The sequence below is a fragment of the Erinaceus europaeus genome, chromosome 7 (assembly GCF_950295315.1).
Source record: "Erinaceus europaeus chromosome 7, mEriEur2.1, whole genome shotgun sequence".
Classification (NCBI taxonomy): Eukaryota; Metazoa; Chordata; class Mammalia; order Eulipotyphla; family Erinaceidae; genus Erinaceus; species Erinaceus europaeus.
This window is the reverse complement of record NC_080168.1, coordinates 71567531-71589813: the sequence shown is the minus strand read 5'-3', so window position 1 is coordinate 71589813 and position 22283 is coordinate 71567531. Positions and strand designations below refer to the sequence as shown.

The 22283-nt window shown below is 46.6% G+C and overlaps 1 protein-coding gene across 3 annotated transcripts in view; it reads right to left on the bottom strand.

Moving 5' to 3' along the window:
- Window positions 1-8042: 8042 nt before the first annotated feature.
- CRYL1 (crystallin lambda 1) overlaps window positions 8043-22283 on the bottom strand; it is a 107932-nt gene continuing 93691 nt past the window's right edge. For 2 of the 3 annotated variants that reach the window (XM_016191000.2, XM_016190998.2), the window contains exons 6-8: window positions 15930-16035; window positions 9034-9140; window positions 8043-8607 (exon numbers count right to left, since the gene is read on the bottom strand). In XM_016191000.2, the coding sequence (XP_016046486.1) occupies window positions 8494-8607; window positions 9034-9140; window positions 15930-16035 (327 nt within the window). In that variant the 3' untranslated portion in view covers window positions 8043-8493. Of the gene's footprint in view, window positions 8608-9033; window positions 9141-10103; window positions 10274-15929; window positions 16036-22283 lie in introns of those variants that run through there. The other variant, XM_060194750.1, reaches the window with a different exon arrangement.

Genomic DNA, 22283 nt, shown 5'->3' with positions numbered 1-22283 from the left:
TAAACTGTAGTCATATAAATCACTAATTAATATGAGAGGGGGAAAATTGATTGTATGTCTAACAAAGGGACTTTTCAAAGTTAACCCAATTACCAAATAATGTGATGATAACAATAACTATCCATTGTCTTCTTGAACCCTAAGACAGCAGAAACCTCACATTTCCACTATAGAGCCTAAATTTCTCCCAGTCCTGGGACCCTAGGGTAGGGCCCACTTTCCCGTATGCTTCTCCCAATTCTTATCAAATAATATTGCATCCACTAATTGCAACCTAATCAACGCAACGAGTGCCACCCCAGCATGCTTCACCTCAGACTGTGTCCAGAGACTTCAGGTGTGGAATGGCAACTCTTCAACTTCATCACTCAGGTGAGACCTTTCCTTTCATAGTATTCTCTAATTCCATCCCAGGTGGTTCACTGCCTAACAAAGTCCCAAAACCTAGATATAGACCAGTTTCCAGGAGATAGAGCCTATGTTCACGTGTCCATAAACCAGGGCAAATATATACCTGAAAGCAGTAGTACACTAGAGTTTGCAGTGAGTACCCCCCCAACACTTCATCTCCACTATTCCAACCTTTGGGTCCATGATTCTTCAACAATTTGTTTGGTTTTGTATGTTAACTCTCTTTTCAGCCACCAGGTTCCAGATACTATGAGGATGCCGGCTAGACTTCCCTGGACTGAAGACGCCACCAATGCGTCCTGGAGCTCCGCTTCCCCAGAGACTCACCCTTCTAGGGAAAGAGAGAGGCAGACTGGGAGTATGGATCGACCAGTCAATGCCCATGTTCAGCGGGGAAGCAATTACAGAAGCCAGACCTTCCACCTTCTGCAACCCACAATGGCCCTGGGTCCATGCTCCCAGAGGGATAGAGAATGGGAAAGCTATTGGGGAGGGGATGGGATATGGAGATTGGGTGGTGGGAATTGTGTGGAGTTGTATCCCCCCCCCCCATCCTATGATTTTGTTAATGTCTCCTTTCTTAAATAAATAAATAAGAATAAAAAATTAGCTTGGGATTGAGGAAATTGCATACCTGCTAAAGCCACATGACCATGTCCAGGTCAGGAATGTACATAGTAGGTGCTCAAAAAAATGGCAGATGCTGTGATCTGGGGGGTCAGGACAACAGAGATTAGACCCAGCTCTACTACCTGCTCCATTGACCGAAAATGTTCACTCCACCTTGAGGAGAGAAATGATAATGGTAGAGGCGAATTTGATGGTAGATAACAGAACTTTGACACCTCACATTGTATGAGTGATATTATTTTTAGAACTTTGAAGCTTCCTGGGACTCCAGCAGTCTCTAATTTATCATCTGATAAAAGGGTGAGTGTGGATGCACTGTAATCTGGAGCGAGATGAGAAAGTTTATCTGCAAATTGAGTTCAGTGGCTGGGCCCACTCAGATGTTATTTTCCCAAGCTGAGATGGCATCTTCCACACCAAGCCATAGGTTTCAATTCTCACAGACTGAGAATTAACAAAACAAAGCTGCCTGTGGAACTGCAGCCAGCGGGCTGGTGGCACTGACCCCTGTGGAGCTGGAAAAACTGGAATCTATCAAGGCACAGGGGGTATAAAGAGATTCTACCTCAATGTTTTGCAGAAACCCATGCTTTCTTGTAGAAAATTTCAAGCAGTATGTTACCATGCACAAAGACCCAGGTTCAAGCCCTGGTTCCCTCCTGTAGGGGGAAAACTTCACAAGTGGTAAAACAGTGCTGCAGCTGTCTCTCTTCCTCCCTCTCTATATTTCCCCCCTCTCTATTTCTCTCTGATGCTATCAAATAAAATACTTAGAAAAAAATTGCAAGCAGGACTGGGGAGACAGCATAGTGATTATGCAAAAGACTCTAATGCCCAAGGCTCTGAGGTTTCTGGTTCAGTCCCCAGCACCACTATCAACCAGAGTTGAACAGTGTTCTGGTCTGCCTCTTTGTATTTCTCTCATTAAAATAAATTTTAAAAATAATTTTTAGGGCGGAGGGTAGATAACATAATGGTTATGCAAGCAGACTCTCATGCCTGAGGCTACAAAGTCCCAGGTTCAATCCCCCATACCACCATAAACCAGAGCTGAACAGTGCTCTGGTAAAATAATAATAATAATAATTTTTTAAAGAATGATAATGTAAGATGTGCATGTGGTTTCAAGTGCATTATATCAGGAAAAGCAATTCTAACAAAAGTTAAAATATTTAGGGGCTGGGCAGGTAACATAGTTGTGATGAAAAAGATTATCAGGCTTGATGCTTTCAGACCCCAGGTTCAATCTCCAGCACGACCATAGGTCAAAGCTGAGCAGTGCTCTGGTGAAAAATAAATAAATAAATAAATAAATAAATAAATAGAGCTGAGGAAACAGCATCATGATTATGCAAACAACTTTCATGCCTGAAGCACTAAAAGACCCTGGTTCAGTCCCTAGCACCACCATAAGACAGAACTAAGCAGCGTTTGGTGAGATAAAGAGAGAAAGGAGAATGAGAGACACAGAGAGAAAGGAGGAAAATGTCAAGAATTATCAAGACATTGTCCTTTTTGAACCTGACAAACAACCTCTGTTAAAAACAAGCCACCTTCTCCATTATGAATCAAAAAAGAAAGAGAAGTGATTCTGTTGATCTCAAAACTCCTGAAGTTGTTGAGGTTGAGGATAAAGGAACACACACACACACACACACACACACACACACACACACACACACACTGCTACATGCATTATGAGATCTTCAGTTATTAGTAAAAATTAAATTCAACGTCACTCCATGAAAGAGTTGTGCATCTTCCCAAAGTCTTAGCAAAACTTTTACTCAACTGGAGAAAAATCACCAAGTAGCCTAAGAGCACTTTTCTCTTGTACCAAGTATTGAATAAAAGAGGTCCCAGTCCTTGGAGTGATCTGCTCAGGTGTCGTGTGTGTGTGTGTGTGTGTGTGTGTGTGTGTGTGTGTGTGTGTGTGTGTGTGTGTGTGTGTGTTTACAGTGTGGCACAAAATTTTCTCAACTCCTAGGGTTACATAAGAAGCATGGGTTCCATTTTCAAAGGTCAGCCAGTATCCAGGGAAAGCTGTTTTTACTAAAGGTCACCTCTCCAGCTGTATCAAGAGTGTTTTCTCAGCAGGGCAAGCTTGTTTTTTTCTAGCACCAAGTTGAAGAAGGAAATACATTTATTTATTTTTGTTTTGTTTTGTTTGCTATCAAGACATTGTTTTGATATTGAATTGTTTGCACAGTTCTACAGCTCCTGACAGATATACTTTTTAAAATATATTTATTTATTTTCCCGTTTGTTGCCTTTGTTGTCTTTTCTTTTTTTGTTGTTATAGTTAGTATTGTTGTTGTTATTGATGTTGTCATTGTTAGATAGGACCGAGAGAAATGGAGAGAGGAGGGGAAGACAGAGAGTGGGAGAGAAAGATAGACACCTGCAGACCTGCTTCACCACCTGTGAAATGACTCCCCTGCAGGTGGGGAGCCGGGGGCTTGAACCAGGATCGTAACGCCAGTCCTTGCCCTTTGCGCTGCGTGCGCTAAACCCACTGCACTACAGCCCGACTCCCAACAGATATACTTTTTAAATATTTCAGCTAAAGAGTAAAAGACCAAAAGGGATTGAGAGGAGAAATCTTACAGCATTGCTCTACCGCTCTCGAAGCTTCCCTTTTGCAGTGTGCTTCTACATGGCGGCCAGAGGCTCAAGCCTCTTCTTCATGCCTGGGAAGATAAGCACTCTGGGCTGAGCTGTCTCTTGGCCTACATAAATCCCTTGCCAGAGTGGTAAGCTGCTGAGTCGAGAGGGGAGGACATTGGTGGCAAGTGTAATAAGACATAAAGACTAGGGGCCAGGTGGTGGTGCGCCTGGTTGAGCGCACTTGTTACAATGCACAAGGACCCAGGTTCGAGCCTCCAGTCCCCACCTGCAGGGGGAAAGCTTTGCAAGTGGTGAAGTATTGTTGCAGGTGTCTCTCTGTCTCCTTCTCTATCACTCCCTTCCCTCTTGACTTCTGGCTGTCTTTACCAAATAAATAAATAAAACAAAAAATAAAAAATAAGGCACAAAGACCAAGGTGGAGAGTCCTAGAGAAAGATCCTGACCTCAAGGCTGTTGGACTGCCCTTCCTTATGAAAAATCACGAAACAGAGATGGAGGGAAGCTCTAGGGTCTGTCACACAAGAAACACCCTGAAGGAGGATGACAGGAGGAGGTGGGAGCAGAAGAGCAGGAAGCAGGGAGAGGACAGACCCCTGGAACCCCGGCCAAGAGGCTCCCCTGGACTGAAAGTCAGAGAGAGTCTCATATCAGCATCATCCAGAGACCAACCATGAACTAGGGAGACCTGTCTCTGTAGAGATCTCAGACGGCTCTTCCTGGCAGCTTAGAGCAATGGCTAGCAGTGGCTGGGGCTTCTGCTTAAAGCAGCACATTCTAGGGGCTGGGTGATGGCACACATGTTCCCATGCACCAGGACCCAGGTTCAAGTCCCCAGGCCTCACTTGCAAAGAGGAAGTGTCATAAGTGGTGGAGCAGTGCTACAGGTATCCCTCCTTCCATCTCTCTCTCTCTCTCTTTCCCTCATCTCTCTGGCAGTAACCAGGGTCAGAGAAAATGGGACAGAAAGACTCTTCTGCTAACCAAATAAAATGGCCTTTCCTTGGGTGGGCCAAGCTCTCCACCAGGGCGAGAGTGAACAGTAACCTATAGTAAAAAAAATAATAATAATAATATCAATAATTTAAAAGGTTCTTTGGGGGCTATAAAATCAGCAGATTCATTATGTTTTTAAAAACTATAGTAAAAGAGGAAACTAGCCATGTGGTGTGAGTCCTGAGTCATCTGTGTTCTTCAGCCATCAGCTTCTAAAAAGCATGGGTTCCAGGAGAAGGGAGAAAAGGGAGGCAAGCTGGAGAGTGAAGCAGCAGGAACAGCAAAAGCAGGGCAAAGTGCCCTAGAGGGTAAAAGAGCAATGACCCTGGGTCCATACTCCCAGAGGGTTAAAGAATAGGAAAGCTATCAGGGGAGGGGATGGAATACAGAGATGTGGTGGTAGGAATTGTGTGGAGTTGTACCCCTCTTATCCTATGGCTTTTGTCAGTGTTCCTTTTTATAAATAAAAATTAAAAAAAAAAAAAGAGCAAGAAGTATTTCCAACAGACCCTTCCTTGAATAGCTTCAGCTCCTGCAAGTCTTTTCGAGGTTGCATCCTGCCACGTGCTAATGAGGCCTACTATTCATGCCTACACGGCCCAGTCTTCCTCTTTGTTTACAGGAATAACACAGAAAGTATTCCCAACTGTCACCTTGTAGAATCTGAAGGATCCTGTGGGCACAGGCGGTGGCACACCAGGTTAAACACCGTAGTATACAAAGTGCAAGAACCCACACAAAGATACAGGTTGGAACCCCTGACTCCTCATTTGCAGGAGGGTCACTTCACAAGTGGTGAAGCGGTGAAGTGTCTGTCTTTCTCACTCCCTCCCTCTCTACCTCCCCTTCTCCTCTCAATTTCTCTGTCCTATACAAAATAAATAAATAAATAAATAAATAAATAAATAAATAAATAAATAAATAAATATAAAGGTCACAGGAGTAGATCCATAGTGCAGCAGGCACCTCCATGTAACCCTGGAGGCCGTGAGAACCACAGCAGCCCCACTCCAACCTGCTCTTCCCTGGACTCTGGACAGGTGGTAGGAATACCTTCAATATCAGGAGAGTACAGGGAGGTCTAGGGCTCAGAACTTGCCCATGTGAGGTTCCAGGCTTGATCCTGAATGCTTGTCACAGCACCATGTCAGAGTAATGTCACAGCATTGTGTCCTACTTCCATGGCCCAGTGCCACACAGACCCTGCTGGTCACTATCTCCCGTGTGTGACCCTGGGGCCACTGTCCTGCTTCTGCCTGACCAGCAAACTTCTGCAAGGCAGGGGCCACAGATGTGATGTCCCCAAGGGCCACCAGCTAGCGTAGAAGGAAAGAAGATGAGAATTCGTGGCCATTCCCACATGACTTCTAAAGCGCACCAGGGCTAGACTCCTACACCTTGAACCCCAGAGAAGACACAGCCCTGGTGGGGGGTTTGGGATACTATCTGTTCACAGAGCATGTAGCAAGCTAGCTGGGCACAACCCAGGCTAAGAGGATGGTGGGGTGCCAGGCTCGACAGATGTCTTTATGACCCCACACGGGACCTTCAGTCCTCCACACACCTGGGAGAACCACATACAGTTGCAGGGTTGCCCACAGCTGTGCATAAGCCACAAGGCATGGGAAACACTAGTCCAAACTGGAAACGTCTTTTTTAAATATCTATTTATTCCCTTTTGTTGCCCTTGTTGTTTTTTTATTGTTGTAGTTATTATTGTTGTCGTTATTGTTGGATAGGACAGAGAGAAATGGAGAGAGGAGGGGAAGAAAGAGAGGGGGAGAGAAAGATAGATACCTGCAGACCTGCTCAACCACCTGTGAAGTGACTCCCCTACAGGTGAGGAGCCAGGGGCTTGAACCGGGATCCTTACACGGTCCTTGTGCTTTGCACCACCTGAGCTTAACCCACGGTGCTACTGCCTGACTACCCCAAACTGGAAACTTTTTAAACCTGAGTATTGCTCTGGCTTATGGTGGTGCTGGGGATTGAATCTGGGACCTCAGAGCCTCAGGCATAAAAGTCTGTTGTGTAAATTACCACACTATTTCCTCAACCCTGTTTTTATGTTTATTTTATGTATTTATTTATTTATTTATTTTACTGAAAGAAAAGAGGGAAAGCATTGAAACTTCCTTTGATATAATAGAGGCTGGGTTTGAACCTGGATCATGCACACATAGCAAAGTATCTCACTATCCAGGTGAGATATTTCACTGCCCCCTCATTTATTTGTTTTTAATATGAGAGAACCCAGAACGCCACTTAGCTCTGGCATATGTGGGCACAGGCATTGAACCTGGGGACCTCTGGTGCCTCAGATAAATCTTCTGCTCTCATATTGAGTGATCTTCTCAGTCTCCAAACTGGTAGATAACATTTTGTGTGTGTAATGTTTTTTATTCATGATTTCATAATAACTTCCAAGATTGTAAGATGATAAGGTTTAGTTCCACACTACATCTATCACTCAGATTCCCCCACACACACACAATAACCACTAGAGTTCTCACCGTGTCTTAAAGACAGGTAGGCTTCTTTTTATCTTCTTTCTTCATTCCTTCTCTCTCTCTTTCTTTTCTTCTTCTCTCCCTTTCTCTCTCCATTTCTTTCTTTCTTGTGCAAGTTCATGTGTTTCAGTTCTCTAGATTCCACACATAAGTGAAGCCTTCCAGTAGTTGTCTTTCTTTGAGGACATTTGCTTTGATAAGTGAACTGCCCCTGCGGCTACAGACAGTCTATGACCCACATAGTCAATGACTGCCACCTCTCCAGATTCAAAGGAGGTCTCGAAACTTTACATCAGGCTCAACCTGATGCTATTGACTGGCTACGGAAGAAGGGCAAACGCTAGAAGAAGAAAAAGTGAAATGCCTCCAAAAGCTGGTTGACTTTTTAAAAAATATTTAATTTTTATGAGAGAGATACAGAGAGAGAGAGACCAGAACATGAAAACTATAAAGAGAGAAACTAGAGCTCAGCTCTAGCTTATGGTGGTGCTGGGGATTAAATCTAAGGACTTGGAGCCTTAGGTATGACGACAGCCTTTTGCAGAACCATTACTTTCTCCCTGGCCCAAACTGGTCAATTATATATTTCTTAATGTTTAATTTTTTATGGGGGAGACATACAGAGAGCAAGATAGAAAGAGAGACCAGACCACTGCTCGGTTCTGGCTTATGGTAATATAGAGGATTCAACCTGGGACCTCAGAGCCTCAGACATGGAAGAGTTTGGCAGAACAGTTGTACTATCTCCCCAGCCCAAATTGGTCGACTTTTATGGTCAAAGCATTTGCTCACGACGCAGTCAACATAAGCATCCTAAGCCTTCTCACCCTGAGAAACAAACGCTGGCTGAGAGAGAAGACACAAGGACACTTTTGATGCAATCACAAGTGTTTTTATTCTGAATCAGCAGGAACTGGGTGGAGGCCACACCCTCAGAGCTGCAGGGTGAGAGTCTTCCAAAGGGAACAGGGACCATAGCAAGAGGACTCAGCTACCGATTAAAGCAAAGGCACTTGACACCACAATCACTGGTGGATCCCCGTCAGCAGAGAGAATCAGAGGACAAGAAAAGGGAAAAGAAAGGGGACACCCCACTGATGTCTGCTCTCTCTCTCACTTGGGGCAGGAAATCCACACCCTTGAAACCAGGTCTGAGGGGCCTCTTCCCCTGCCTGACTGAGGGGAACATGCTCAGAGGGGGTCCATGACCCCCACCTGTAACCCCCAGGCTGCCTGCCCTACATGACAGAAGGCTACAATTTGTTGCTTGATTCAATTTGTTGCTTCCAGCAGGATCACCAGACGGTGTTGTGTCCAAGCTCTACTGAGGTGGCATCTGGCCCTTCAGCTTGGAGAGTTGCATGAGACACTGGTCCCGCCACTTCCTGCGGGCAGCTAAGTGCTGGGGGTCGGCGGGGACCTTGGCACACATGGCCTGAGGTGGGGTGGTGGCGGGGGAGACAGGAAGAAATGTTTCACTAGGAGCTTCACAATGTCAGGCCCGGCACTGGCTTTCAGAGGCCACAGGATACAGCTCACTAGGACAGTTTGCTGCTTTGCCATGTTACTGGCCCCCACCACACCTAAGGAAGCTTCAGTGCTATGGCCTCTTTCACTCTATCTGTAGGAGCTCAGTAATCCCACATCAGCAGAGTGATCAGTGTCTCCACAGAGACCCAGTTTCCAGTCTGGGGACAGTGACAGCACTGGTGATGAGTGGGAGAAAGGGAGTAGGGGGTGGGCATGAGCAAAAGCAGGGCTGAGAAGCCAGTGGAAGTCATAGGCTCTACTGCAGGTTCGGGGTGGGATGGGGCTACTCTCTGAGGGGCCAGCACAGGCACCACTAGACAAGGCAACCTACCTGGTGGACTTTCTCCACGGTGACCCCAGAAAATTCTGGAATGGACCCAAAGGTCCCCAGGACTCGTTTCATGCCTTCACCATATCTGTCGCAGTAACTGAGCATACCTGGAAACACATAGACATGACACAGTGGCAGCAGGAATGTGGAAACATTCAGACTAAGAAATATCAGGTCCCCTCACCCCCACCACAGGAGTGAAGGATGGTGGAGACTGAGGACTTCAGGACAGTGGGCACAGGTCAACAGGCCTATACCCAGGGACACTGTTCAAGCTTCCGCCCAGAGAACAGAGCTCCAAGGGGGGAGGTACACTCCAGGTCTGCAGGCTTCCTCTGTCTCCTCAGGAGATCCCACCCCGACTCTGCATTGCTTGGGTAGTATCATAGTGAGGCCTACTGTCACAATAAATGCCTCCTTCAACTATGTACCTAAAGGGTTCTTGTGTGAATGGCTTGAATGCATTCTTCCAATCAGAGGTGTAGTGGCCTGAGAAGAGGTGCAGTGGCTGAAGTGTTGGACTCTCAAGCATGAGGTCCTGAGTTCAATACCCAGCACGATATGTGCCAGAATGAGGCTCTGGTTCTCTCCCTAACCAATAAATATAGAAATATGCAGAAGAAAAAGAAAAGGGAGAGGAAGAAGGCAGAGAAGAAGAGTAAGAGGCAGACTATGAAGAGGAGGAAGAAAAGAAAAAAAAGGAAGAGCAAGAGGAGGAGGAAGAACAGGCAGAAGAGAAGAAAAATAAGGAGGAGAAGAGGAGGCAGAAGGAGGAGGAGGAGGGTGGATGAAGAGGAAAAAGAGGGGGAGAATGAAAGAGCAGGAGGGAGGAGGATAGAGAAAGTGGAGGGAAGAAGAGGAAGAGGAACAAAAAGCAAAGACATCATAGTTCCATCAAAGCACTGCCCTGTGCCCCTTGAATCTATGCACTCTTGCTCCACTGGACTGGGGGAGGGGGTCTAGAAACAGCAGGTTCTGGAACAGAAGATGTGATTCTCTGCGAGGGAAACTTCTAGGAGCTCAGGTGCCAGCCCTCAACCCTCTCATCTGAGAGTGGCCACTCACTTCCGCCTGAGTCTGTGGACTCAGCCCCCAGTACCTCCGACAACTATGCAAAGGCCTTTGAACCAAGCTGAACTCAGTCTGCACCTGCCATCCCCTGTGGGCCTGTGGTCAGCAAAGAGCCAGCTCAGGGATCTGGTGCTGGGAAAGGCTGCGTCCCAATCTCTGTGAGGGGACTCTGTGAGGAGCAGAAGCACAGGAACCTGAGACAGGACCGTCATCAGCTACCAAGAATGCACAGAGGACAGCCTGGCTATGACCCTGGCCCCAAGTCCACGACACTTGACCCTCAGTTCCTGTCACATGGCGAGGCCTGTGGCCACCTGGGGGGTCCACAGTCCACCTGGTAGAGTGAACACATGACCAAGTGCCAAAACTGGAGTTTGAGCTCTGAGCCACCATATGGGAACACCTGTAGAGGGAAGCTTCATGAGCAGGAGAGTGGTGCTGTGGAGTCTCTCCTCTCTCTCTCTCTCTCTCTCTCTCTTCCTACCCTTCTGTCTCTCATTCTCTGTCTAAAGGAGGGAAATAAATGGCTGTAGGGAGTGGTGTCCAGTGGTAACTGGTGGCAATAAAATAAAATGAAATAAATCAAATGATCACTAACAGATATGTCAAAAAAAAAAAGCTTCTTTGAGTTTTAGCCTCAGTCCACTAGATTGCTTATTCCAGTGCCATTTGCCTCAAATACTTTTCATCTTTTGGTGGTGTTCAGACTAGATATCATTTGCTCTTGAAAGGCAAATCCTTTAGAAGGATGGAGAAAAATCAGTTACACCAGCTTTTCTAATATTTAAAACCTGCGACTAAGGGGTGGATAGTCTCTGCTTTCAGTGAACAAGTTCCTTTACCCAAAAGGTGACTTAATACTCGATTCTGGAAGGTTCCTAGGGACACCAACACCCGTCAGTTATCTCAGATGACTGACTCTGTAGAGAAAACCACCTCGGCACTGATTTCCTTTTAGAACTTGAAGCTTTGCGTCATTTTACCTGTTTACTCAAAACTGGAGATGATAAAAGCTAGACACAAATATCTTTTTATTTGCCACCAAGGTGACCAGTGGAGCTTGGTGCCTATACAACTTCATTGCTCCCAGTGGTGGTCTTCCTTTTCTTTTCTCTTCTTTTTTCTAAAAAAGATTCTATTTATTTATTAATGAGAAAGAGAGGAGGAGAGAGAGACAACCAGACATTACTCTGGTACATGTACTGTCGGGGATTGAACTCAGGACCAGCTTGAGAGTCCAGTGCTGTGCCACCTCCCAGACCACCTTTTCTCTTTTCTTTTCTGTATTTCTTTCTCTCTCTCTTTTTCTTCTCTCTCTCTCTAATTCTTTTTCTTTCCTTTTGATCGTGAGAGACAGGGAGAGAGAAAGAAATGGGGTGATGGAGAGATACCTTCAGGTGGGGACCAGGGAACTGAATCCAGGTCCCTCACACATGGTAATATGTGTGTTCTCCTGGGTATACCACCACCTGGCCTGGCCGCATAATGAATCTCTTTTATTCCTTCGTAGGGAACTAAGTCAAATAAACTGAGAATGCATGAGCTAAGGAGATGGGAGGGCAAAGAGCCTGCAAGTACACCCACCCCACAGAAACAGGAAACCCCAGCTCCTGCCCACAGGGATAAGACGTCATTTGTCACCCTCACATTACGTCACTTGTCACCTGTCCTGAGAAAGCAGCCACATCTCACTATCCCTGTGGAGTCACCTGAGCCTCCTGGGGACTCTCTGGTGCTCTTTCCTTCTGACACACTTTGTCAAAATTCATCACTTTAAAACAGGACATTTAAGGGGCCAAGTGGTGCTGAGAGAAGAGAGATTACCCCAGCACTGCTCCACCATCTATGAAGCTCCCTGGGTGCTGTCCATAGTGTCGTCATGCTGAACTGGGCCTGGAACTCAGAGCCTCACAGGGAGGGACACAGTAGCACAAGCTACTTCTGGGTACCAGTTCTTTTTTTTACAGTAGCCTAAAGGTGCAGGAAACATGTTGATGTCCTGCATTTTAGGTTATTTTCTTTCTATTATTTTATTGTATTAAAACACTGATCCTAGAAGCCCAATAGTGGCTCATCTTGTTTATAGTGCACACATGGCCATCTACAAGAACTCAGATTCAAGCCCCCAGTCCCCACCTGCAGAGGAACAATTTCACAATGGTAGAGCAGAACTGCAGGTGTCTCTTCTCTCTACCTCTCTCCCTCCTTGTCAAATAACTTTTAAAAAAATAATAAAGCCACTGGGAGTGGTGGAGCCATGCAGACAATTAACCCCAGCAACAACCCTGGTGGGGAAAAAAAATCCTAAAATATTTTCTACCACTCTAGATAAACTACCTTTGAAGACTAACAGCCAGTCTGAACCTGAGAAGAAGGCTTTCTGTAAAGCACCTCAGTACACAGGAATTCTCCTAGCTCCCGTCTTGATTGATTCTCTGGAATGCTCTGATGTTGAAAGCACAGTCCACGGGCCCTTATCACAGCCTGTCAATTAGAACTTCTTATCATACTTGCTTTGTTAGAGAAATTGCTAGGGGTCTCCTTCCTGTCTGCCCCATGCTGGATTCTCCAGGTCCAGTTTCATTGGCCTCTGCAGAGTCATAGCTGTCTTCATTTCTCTCCCTATCAACTCCTCATGATACCTAAATCATTTTCTCAAGGAAAAAAGAAAGGAAAGAAAGAAGGAAGGGAAGGAGGGAGGGAGGGAGGGAAGGGCATCCCAAGCAGGTTCTCTGCATAGTTAAATGCTCTCATGTGCTCCTTTTTCTGAAGGATCTAGTTGAAAGATATTTGAAGTTAATCTGAGACTTTCTTCTATGATGCTTAAAGACTCTGATTTCACTTTTTTTGGTATGGTTCCACACAGTACCTTCCAGCTTGGTTCCATACCCCTCTCCCCCAAGGATAACCACCATAATTCTCACAAAGTCTTAGAGATAGTTCATCTACTTTCTTTTTTATTTCTTTCTTTCTTTTTTTCCTTTCCTTTTTCTTTCTTTGCCTCCAGGATTATTGCTGGGGTTTTGAGCCTACACTAGGAATCCATTGCTCTGGGAGTCCATTTTTTCTTTTTTAAAATTTATTTACTTTTTATTGGATAGAACAGAGAGAATCTGAGAGGGAATGGGGAGGGAGAGAGAAAGATAGACACCTGCAGACATGTTTTATTGCTTGTGAAGCTAGCCCTCTACAGGTGGGAAGCCAGGGGCTTAAACCAGTATACTTGAGCTTCATACTATGTCGTCTTAACCCAGTGTGCCATCACCTGACCCCCCTCTTTATTTTATTTTCTTTTACAAGTTTACACATGTGTTCTAATTCTTTATACTGTATATGTGAGTGGAACCATCCAGTAGATAATGCAGGTCATTTGGTAACAGATATAAACTGTAGCAATAAGAGTTCTTGAACACAAAGAACTGAAGGATAAAACTCTGACTTTACCTCTTACCCCCTTGCTCACATTTGGGAGTGGGGGGGGGGAAGTCACACAATTGGTATGCAAAAGACTTTCATGCCTGAGGCTCCAGGGTTTCTGGTTCAATCTTAGGTTCAACTTTACACAAAGGTCTCTTTCTTTACATTTGCTGTAGAAACAAACTATATTGATAGAAGAATTTGCCACTTCTTTCAGCCCTCTCAGGAAAAGTCCAGGTATTTGTCTGCTTATTTGTTTGTTCTTGCCACCAGGGTTAGCACTCTATAGAGTGAACAACCTGTCAGACCCCAAAAGTTGAGTTTGAAGCAAGATTCCATCAATGGTTGAGCTGTATTTGCACCTCAAATGCCCCACTCACCGGGCCCCAAGGTGCATAAGAATAATTGTAAAATACTCTTGTTCTGGGTTATTCAAAGAAATGATTGACCATTAATTACTGTGGTGCAAACTGACTGACTGTCTTATGATTCAAACATCACGGGATTATAACATCCAGGTCACACAGACTCCTAGAAGTCAGCTAGTTTCACCTCTGCCCACACCACTGAGTGTCCTGTGTCCCCCTTTCCCTGGCACCAGCTCCAGTTTCCAGAATGTTCCTCCGGCCTCACTCTGAACCCAGTCTCCTCTACCTGCCATTTCCAAATCTTTCACCTTGGATCCACTGTCACAAAGACACAGACTAACAGACACTACTCTGCTCCCCTTGTCCTAGGGAGGCTCCCATTTCTCAATGGTTCTGTTGGAGGCAGACCAGGAAGCTGAATACAATGTTCCTTTTTTACTTCCCACATATGACAAGATTATAACGTAATTGTTCAAACAACATAGAAGGTTGGCAAAATAGTTCACCTGGACAGTGCACTGCTTTGCCAGGAGTTATGACCCAGGTTTGAGCCTGGCCCACAGTGCTTTGCAGGAAGCTTCAGAGGTGTGTGTGTGTGTGTGTGTGTGTGTGTGTGTGTGTGTGTGTGTGTGTGTGTGTGTGCGTGCGTCCCCCTCTCCCCTGCTCCCATCATCAGCCCCCAGCTCATACCTTATTCCCCCCCAAATCCTCTGGAGTTGTTTCCCGGGTATAAGTCAGTTGTTTCCCGGGTATAAGTCAGTTGTTTCCCGGGTATGGCCAGGCTGAAATCACACCTTGGCTCCTTTCCTGCCTCCCCTTCCCACAGGAAACCACAGCAGAAGTTGTTCCCACATAGGTAGGTGTTACCTCAGCAAAGGTTCAAACAGTTATGCCTCCAGCCCTTTTATTTTTGCCTCCAGGGTTACCGCTGGGAGTCAGTGTCAGCACTATGAATCCACTGTTCCTGGCAGCCATTTTTCTTTCATCTTACTCAATAGGACAGAGAGAAATTGAAAGAGGAGGGAGAGATAGAGAAGGAGAGAGAAACAGGGACACCTGCAGACCTGCTTCGCCACTTGCAAAGCTTCCTCCCTGCAGGTGGGGAGCTGGGGACTCGAACCTGGGTCCTTGCACAGGCCCTTGGGTTTTGTACTATGTGCACTTAACCAGATGCACCACTGCCTGCCCCCACCCCCATCTCAGCAATATCTTTCTTTCTTTCTTTCTCTCTCTCTTTCTTTTTTAATCATTTAATAGGACAGAGAGATTGAGAGGGACAGAGGGGATAGGGAAAAAGACAGAGGAACGAACACCTGCAGCACTGTTCCATCATTCACGAAGCATCTCTCCTGCAGATAGGAGATGGGGGCTTAAGCCTAGGTCCTTGCAAATGGTAACATGTGCACCATCATCTGGTCTCCCTAGTCCTATTTTTCTTCTCTGGACTCTGTAAATATTTCTATCATCTTCTTAAGAAAATCCAGCCTTACCTTCTTCCTTCTTCTTCTTCTTCTTTTCTTGGAAATATATATATTTGTTAATGAGGGAGACAAGAGCATCACTCTGGGTATTTGAGGTGCTGGAAATCAATTTGGCACCTCATGTCTGCAAGTCCTGAGTGTTGTCACTGCACCACCTCCAGAGCCACCAGCTTGATCTTCTCTCACGCCATATGACAATCAGCTAACTATTCACCCCTCACTGCACCTCCCCCACTATCTCCCAGTGCAATACCCCTCACTGCATGAGCCCTGCTGGTGAGTCCCATGTGGGTCCACTTCTCGAGTGATGAGATGACCAGCCCTGGCTTCTGAGTGACATCAAAGCTCCCTTCAATATGGTGGGGGCCTGATGTGAACCCAGGTCATGTGCTGGGTAATGCAACACACTATCTGGGTGAGCTATTTCACTGGCCTCCACTGTCCCCAGGACAGAAAAACTCCTCTGATACAATATTTAGGAGGACTACTCTTGCTATCCACCAAACCAAGGAAAACAGCACCCAGTACAGGGCACCAGGGCTGGGGTAGTGGCTCTTACCTTCTGCATTGAGGTGCATGGTTTCCAAGGGTCCAATGAAAGCATAGCGCATGCCCAAGCCATCTGACATAACAAGGTCAAGGTCCTCTGGAGATACAACACCTTCCTTAATGAAGCAAAGGGGGAGGCATTGAGCACTCTTGACAGATGACTGGATAAAGAAGTCATGGCCTATATACTCAATGGAACACTACTCTGCAATCCGAAAGATAAGCTGAAAGCAAATGGGTAGAACTGGAGGCGACTGTGATAAATGAAATAAGAGTTTGTGAAGACAACTACCAGATGGTTTTGACCATATGGAATTGAGAGAACTGAAACCCATGAAGATGTAAAAACAACACTGACCAAACTGTCTCTTGGATATTATGAGAACTATGATGGTTAAGGGAATGGGTTGGGACAGGAGGTTGGAGAACTATGGTGGAGGGTGTGGTGACTCACACTGGGGATCTACGAGTGTAGCATTATACCTCTGAAGTCTTATAATGTTGTAAGACATTGTTAAATCATTTGTGAAAAGTGATTTAAAGTTCTGAATATATGTTCCTTCAATCTAAGCACTTAAGACTTCAAATTGGTAATCAGATTGAATTTTAACAGTGGCCTCCAATTTTTAATACATTTCTAATAATGACTATTCTTTGAAATAGTAAATCACCTAAAATCTTATACCAGGGAGACCAGAAGCAATGGGTGGTGTTACTTTATAAGATAGAACTATATGTAAATAGCATTAAAGCACATAAATAATAGTTAGGCCTTGTATGATACAGCAAATCCTAACAATGGGATTTTCAAAGTTAACCCAATTTCCAATTAATTTGGTTATAGCAATAACTATCTATTTTTTTTTGCCTTCTTAAACCCTAAGACAGCAGCAGCCTACTCCATTCTCTATAAAACTCATATTTCTCCCAGTCCTAGAACCTCTCAAGTGGGGCTCACTTTCCTGCGTGCTTCTCTCAGTTCATACCAACTGATACTGCATCTGCTGATGCCAGCCTAAGCAATGCTACCAGTACCACCTCAGTAACTTTACTTTGGACTGTGCCCAGAGACATAAAGCAACAGGATGTTAACCCTCCATCTTTATTACTCTGGTGAGACCTTTCCTAGCTCATCAGACTCCTTAATTCCATTTCAGCTGGTGCACTTCCTAACAAAGCCTCAGAACCTAGATATAGACCAGGACCCATGAGATAGGTCATATGTACACATGTATCCATAAGTTAGGGGAAAATATATATCTTAAAACAAAAAGTGTACAATAGTTAGCAGTGATTCAATAAGTGAAACAAGCAAGTAGAAAGACCTAAAAAAGACACCTTAAAGTACCTAATTAAATAGTTTCTACTTAGACCTAGATACTGTCACCTAACTATTACACATCCCTCAATCACTCCAAAGCTAACCTTGTCAGACAAAGTAAGGACTACAAAAGCCAGATATGGGCAAGAGACTGGCATACTTTAATGATGGCTTTTGCTTACTACCAGGCCACCCCATCACCCGGGGCCCCAGTCAGGGAGTCCTGGGATTTCCACAAAGACATGATGGACCTAGACCTCTAACAGATCCCTGTCCCCACTGTCATTGGTCATCTTCATCAGCAAAAACATAGTGGACCCCTTTGTGGGCCCCTATAGGACCTTGCCCTCAATGTTGATCAACAATGGTAGGAAATGTTCCATTTTCCAAAGGGAAGTTGGGCAACATACTCTACCACTCGAGGAAAATGGGTCCTGAAATAGTGCAGTCTGAAATGTTCCTAGCCATGACCACAGAATAAGAGCTCAAACCTACAGGGATGCAGAGGTTACATAAGCTCCTGTGCTGAATAAGGGCCTAGATTAAATCCATTGGGGTTTACAGTTAAGAATATTTATATACTTTCCCCATATTTGGGAGCTACTCTCTTCCCTGATCCAGCTTTCTAGTCCTTTTTCCAGTTATGACCATCCTCCCAGACAACACCTTGGGTCCATCTGCATGTTAGCCGTCAGGCTCAAGCAAAAAATAGTAAAGTCACTGGGAGAGCAAATAGCCCTGTGAAGAACTAGTAAACTCATAGGCCCTACTTGGAATATACGTAAAATAGACCTACTAGCCCCTTGGAATATACGTAAAATAGACCTACTAGCTTTTTCCAAAGTGGAGACCACCAATCTTCATCTGCAATATTCTCACCTTTAGGTTCATGATTAGTCAACAATTTGTTCTGTTTTATATCTTAACTCTTTTTCAGCCACCAGGTACCAGATGCTACCTGGACAGACAACCCCACCAATGTGTCCTGGAGCCCTGCCTCCCCAGAGCCCTGCCTGACTAGGGAAAGAGAGAGACAGGCTGGGAGTATGGATCGACCTGCCAATGCCCATGTTCAGCAGGGAGCAATTACAGAAACCAGACCTGCCACCTTCTGCGTCCCACTGGCTCCATACTCCCAAAGGGTTAAAGAATAAGAAAGCTATCAGGGAAGGAGATGGGATTCAGAGTTCTGGTGGTAGGAATTATCTGGAGCTGTACCCCCTTTATCCTATGGTTTTGTCAATCTTTCTACTTTATAAATAAAAATTTTAAAAGAAAGAACTTTCCATGGCTATCACCATAACCTAATGTCTTCTTCTCTTTTTAAAATAGTAATCAACTTTTCAAAATAGAGATTGAGGCATTCATTTCTTTATTTTTTAAGATATTTATTATATAGAGAAAGCCAGAAATTGAGAGGCAAGGGGGTGATAGAAAGGAAAAGAAATAGAAAGACACCTGCTTCACCACTTGCAAAGCTTTCCCCCTACAAGTGGGGATCAGGAGCTCAAACTTGGATCCTTGTGCATTGTAACATATGTGCTCAACTAGGTACACCACCACCTGGCCCCTAATTCCTTGAGATTGGGATCCTCAAATTCTCTCTAAAGTAATAGGACTTACAGGGCTCTGGCAAGCAGAAATAACATATGATAAGGAATTCCCAGGAGAAGGTTCTGTGAAGTGACATCCCCCACCCCCTGCCCCAAGCTGGAAGCCAGCTCCCTTCTACCACCCCCAGGGACCAGCTGTGGACCTGCCTGTGATGCGGCTGTGGAGCTTGGGGAGCCAAGGGCCTCTGCATATCCTTGTTCTGGCCTGGGAGCAGTCAGGGCCCCCCTCCTGAAAGCCTAGCCTTGCCCAGTGGTTAATGACTCTGTGGAACCTGCTATTCCTGGCTGACACAGCTCAAAGCTGGGCGGGCACCTGTTTGCAAAGGTAGGGCCTAAGAAGCTTCTGGAAACTGCAGAGCCAGAGGGCAGTCGCCCAGCATTTGGTTTCAAGGTGCCCTGGTCAGCAGTACTAGGATGTCAGCCCCTCACATATGAGTGAGGGCTTCCCTCTGAGGGCACCATCCCCAGGGGGTGTCTCACACACAGAGCATCTGGGAGGACAGGAGGGCTCAACAGGGAGCCTCGTTGTCTAGGTGGCCTAAGCAGCCCAGGTTCCTGGAGTCACAGCCCTGCCCCCGACCTCACCCCTGGGGCCACAGGGCTGCCCTGGGCCCTGAGGTCTCCTGTTCAGAAGCAGAGGCTACAGCTCCCCCTGCTGGTACTCCCACTCCTCGCAGAACCCAAGAGAAAGAATGAATGGGGTCCTTACCCCCATGTCACCTGAAGCAAGGGTGGGGGGTAGTCACTCCCAGTGGTGGGGGGTTGGGGTGTGGGAGGCTGGGGGTGGGAAGGAGTCAGGAACCAGCACACAGTCCCCCTCAAGGTCACTGGGCTCACTGAAGTACTGCTAGGAAGCCCCTTCCTCCCACTCCCACCCCCCAAAAAAAGAAGCACTTTGCATCTAGTTTGGGCCTGTGTGAGACAGGGACACACACACACCCCTCCCACTGGTCGATCTTCCTATTCTCCTCCCCCCCCTTCCGCCTTTCTCCCCCCCACTTTATTCCCTGCTCCTCCCCCCCTCCCCAGGAGTACAACCCTTTCTTTACTCTGAGGATTTGCCACCTGTCCACCTGTGTTGACGCTGTGTGCACAGAGCTGGCCTCTGCCTTTCCTTGGCCCTCCTGGAAAAGGAGCCCATTCTTTGGGGTGTGCATCCTGTAACAGAAGGGTACTGCCCTGACCCCCTGGCACCATCCTAATGCTACCTCAAGGTCATAGGGACACAGTGAGGAGGGATGAGCATGGCCCTGCCCTCAGTGCTGCCCTCAGCTCCTTCCTTTTACCTCTGACAACAAAGGGGGGATGGGCAGATTTGGGCTGAAAGTGCCCAGAACCTTCTAGAAACCAGAGCTTGGAAGCCCAGGGCAGCTGGCCCTCCCCACTCTCCTCACCAGGTTCCTGGGAGCATAGGGATGGGGGGTGAGGGTTTCATGGTCTCTTTCTCTTTCTCTCTCTCTCTCTCTCTCTCTCTCCCTCCCTCCCTCCCTTCCTCCTTCCCTCCCTCCCTTCCTTTTACCCTCCCTCCCTATTTTTAAACCAGAGCAAGAATATGCTAGTGGCTGGACTGGAATCTGGGTTGCACTTGGCTGAGCTGTCCAGGTGAGCTACTATGATGGCTCTGGCTCTTTTTGAATTTTTGCTTCAGATTTATTTGCTTATTTATTCAGAGAGAGAGAGAGAACCTGAGTCCCACCCCAGCATTTTCAGTGGCTGAGATGGCAGCCAGTGCCTCAGCCACACAGATCCTGTGCTCTGCCCACCAAGCCTTTTCCAGCATGGCTCCTGCTCACTGCTTCCCAGCTGCCCACCTGCTTCCGTTCTGGTTCACTTGTCCTCCACACCCCACCTCCCATATTGACTTGGCACTTTTTTCTCCTGCGGGAGGCTGCTTCTAAACTGCCTTCAGCCTCAGCCCTGGGAACAGAGCCCCCAACAGCAAGTCACCAGGCTGTCACCTCACACCGTCTCAGTTCCCAGCCATGGAGGCACATTAGTGGGTATCAGGTGAGGAAGGAGGACTGCCTTCCCAGAGCCTCAGGCAGAAGCTCCACAGGAGGGACCCCCCCCAGGACTCCCCTTGGGGCAAGAACAGCCATAGTCGCTGGGGAGAAATCATTCCAGGATCAAGTGAGGCAGCCAGATGCTCTTTTTCTTGACACCAGTGTTATCACTATGGCTCTGTGCCTGCACAACTCCACCACTCCTAGTGGGGTTTTTATTTTTAAGAGGATGAGAGAGAGGGGGGAGAGCAAGAGCTACACCTGCAGCACTGTTCCACCGTTCATGATGCTTCCCCACTGCAGGTAGGGACCTAGGACTTGAACCTGGGTCCTTGGTGGTATGTGCACTCCACTGGGTGCATCACCACTGGCCCCAATTTGCACGCTATCTCCCTCCCTCCCTCCGTCCCTCTCCCTCTCCCTCTCTCTCTCCATTAGAAAGAGCCAAGCCCTTGGTTCTTGCAACTGGCTCAGAAGAGAGTATATCTATAGGCTCTGAAATCTAAGTTAGGAACCACTAGACATGAAGCTGGGCGGTGGCAAACCTGATTGAGCACAAATATTACCAAAGTCAAGGATACAGGTTCAAGCCTGTGGTCCCCACATGCAGGAGTAAAGTTCCATGAATGGTGGAGCAGTGCTTAAGGTATCTCTCTGTCTCTCAACCTCTGACCCTTTCCACTTCTCTCTGTCTCTGCCAAAAAGAAAAAAAATAAAGGACGGATAGAAGGAAGGAAGGAAGGAAGGAAGGAAGGAAGGAAGGAAGGAAGGAAGGAAATACTTATTTATTTATTTTGCCTACAGGGTTATTGCTGGGGCTCGGTGCCGGCACTGCGAATCCACTGGTCCTGGAGGCTGTTTTTTCCCCCATTTTTGTTGCCCTTGTTGCTCTTCCGGTTGTTATTATTGTTATTTATGTCATTGTTGTTGGATAGGACAGAGAGAAATGGAGAGAGAAGAAGACAGAGAGGGGAAGAGAAAGATAGACACCTGCAGACCTGCTTCACGACTTGTGAAGTGACCCCCCTGCAGGTGGGGAGCCAGGGGCTCGAACTGGGATCCTTACGCTGGTCCTTGCGCTTTGCACCATATGCGCCTAACCTGCTTCGCTACCGCCCAACCCCTGGGAAAATACTTTTGAGAAAAAGAACCACTGGGTTTAGCTAGGGCTTTTCTTCTGAAACACTAGAGAACACTTGAGCTCATCCCCCCAATCTGTTTGCTGGATCTGTAGCAAGCTTTAACCTCCACATCAGGAGGACAATGCCCTGGCCTGCCATGCGCCCCAGCACGTCCACACCACCTCCAGGGAGCAGCTGGACCTGCATTCCTACAAGATGCCGCCTGCTAATACTGGGAGCACTGGGGGTAGCTCCACAGACTTCCTGCACCAGGATGCTGACTCATGCTCAGCAATGCAACCCAGG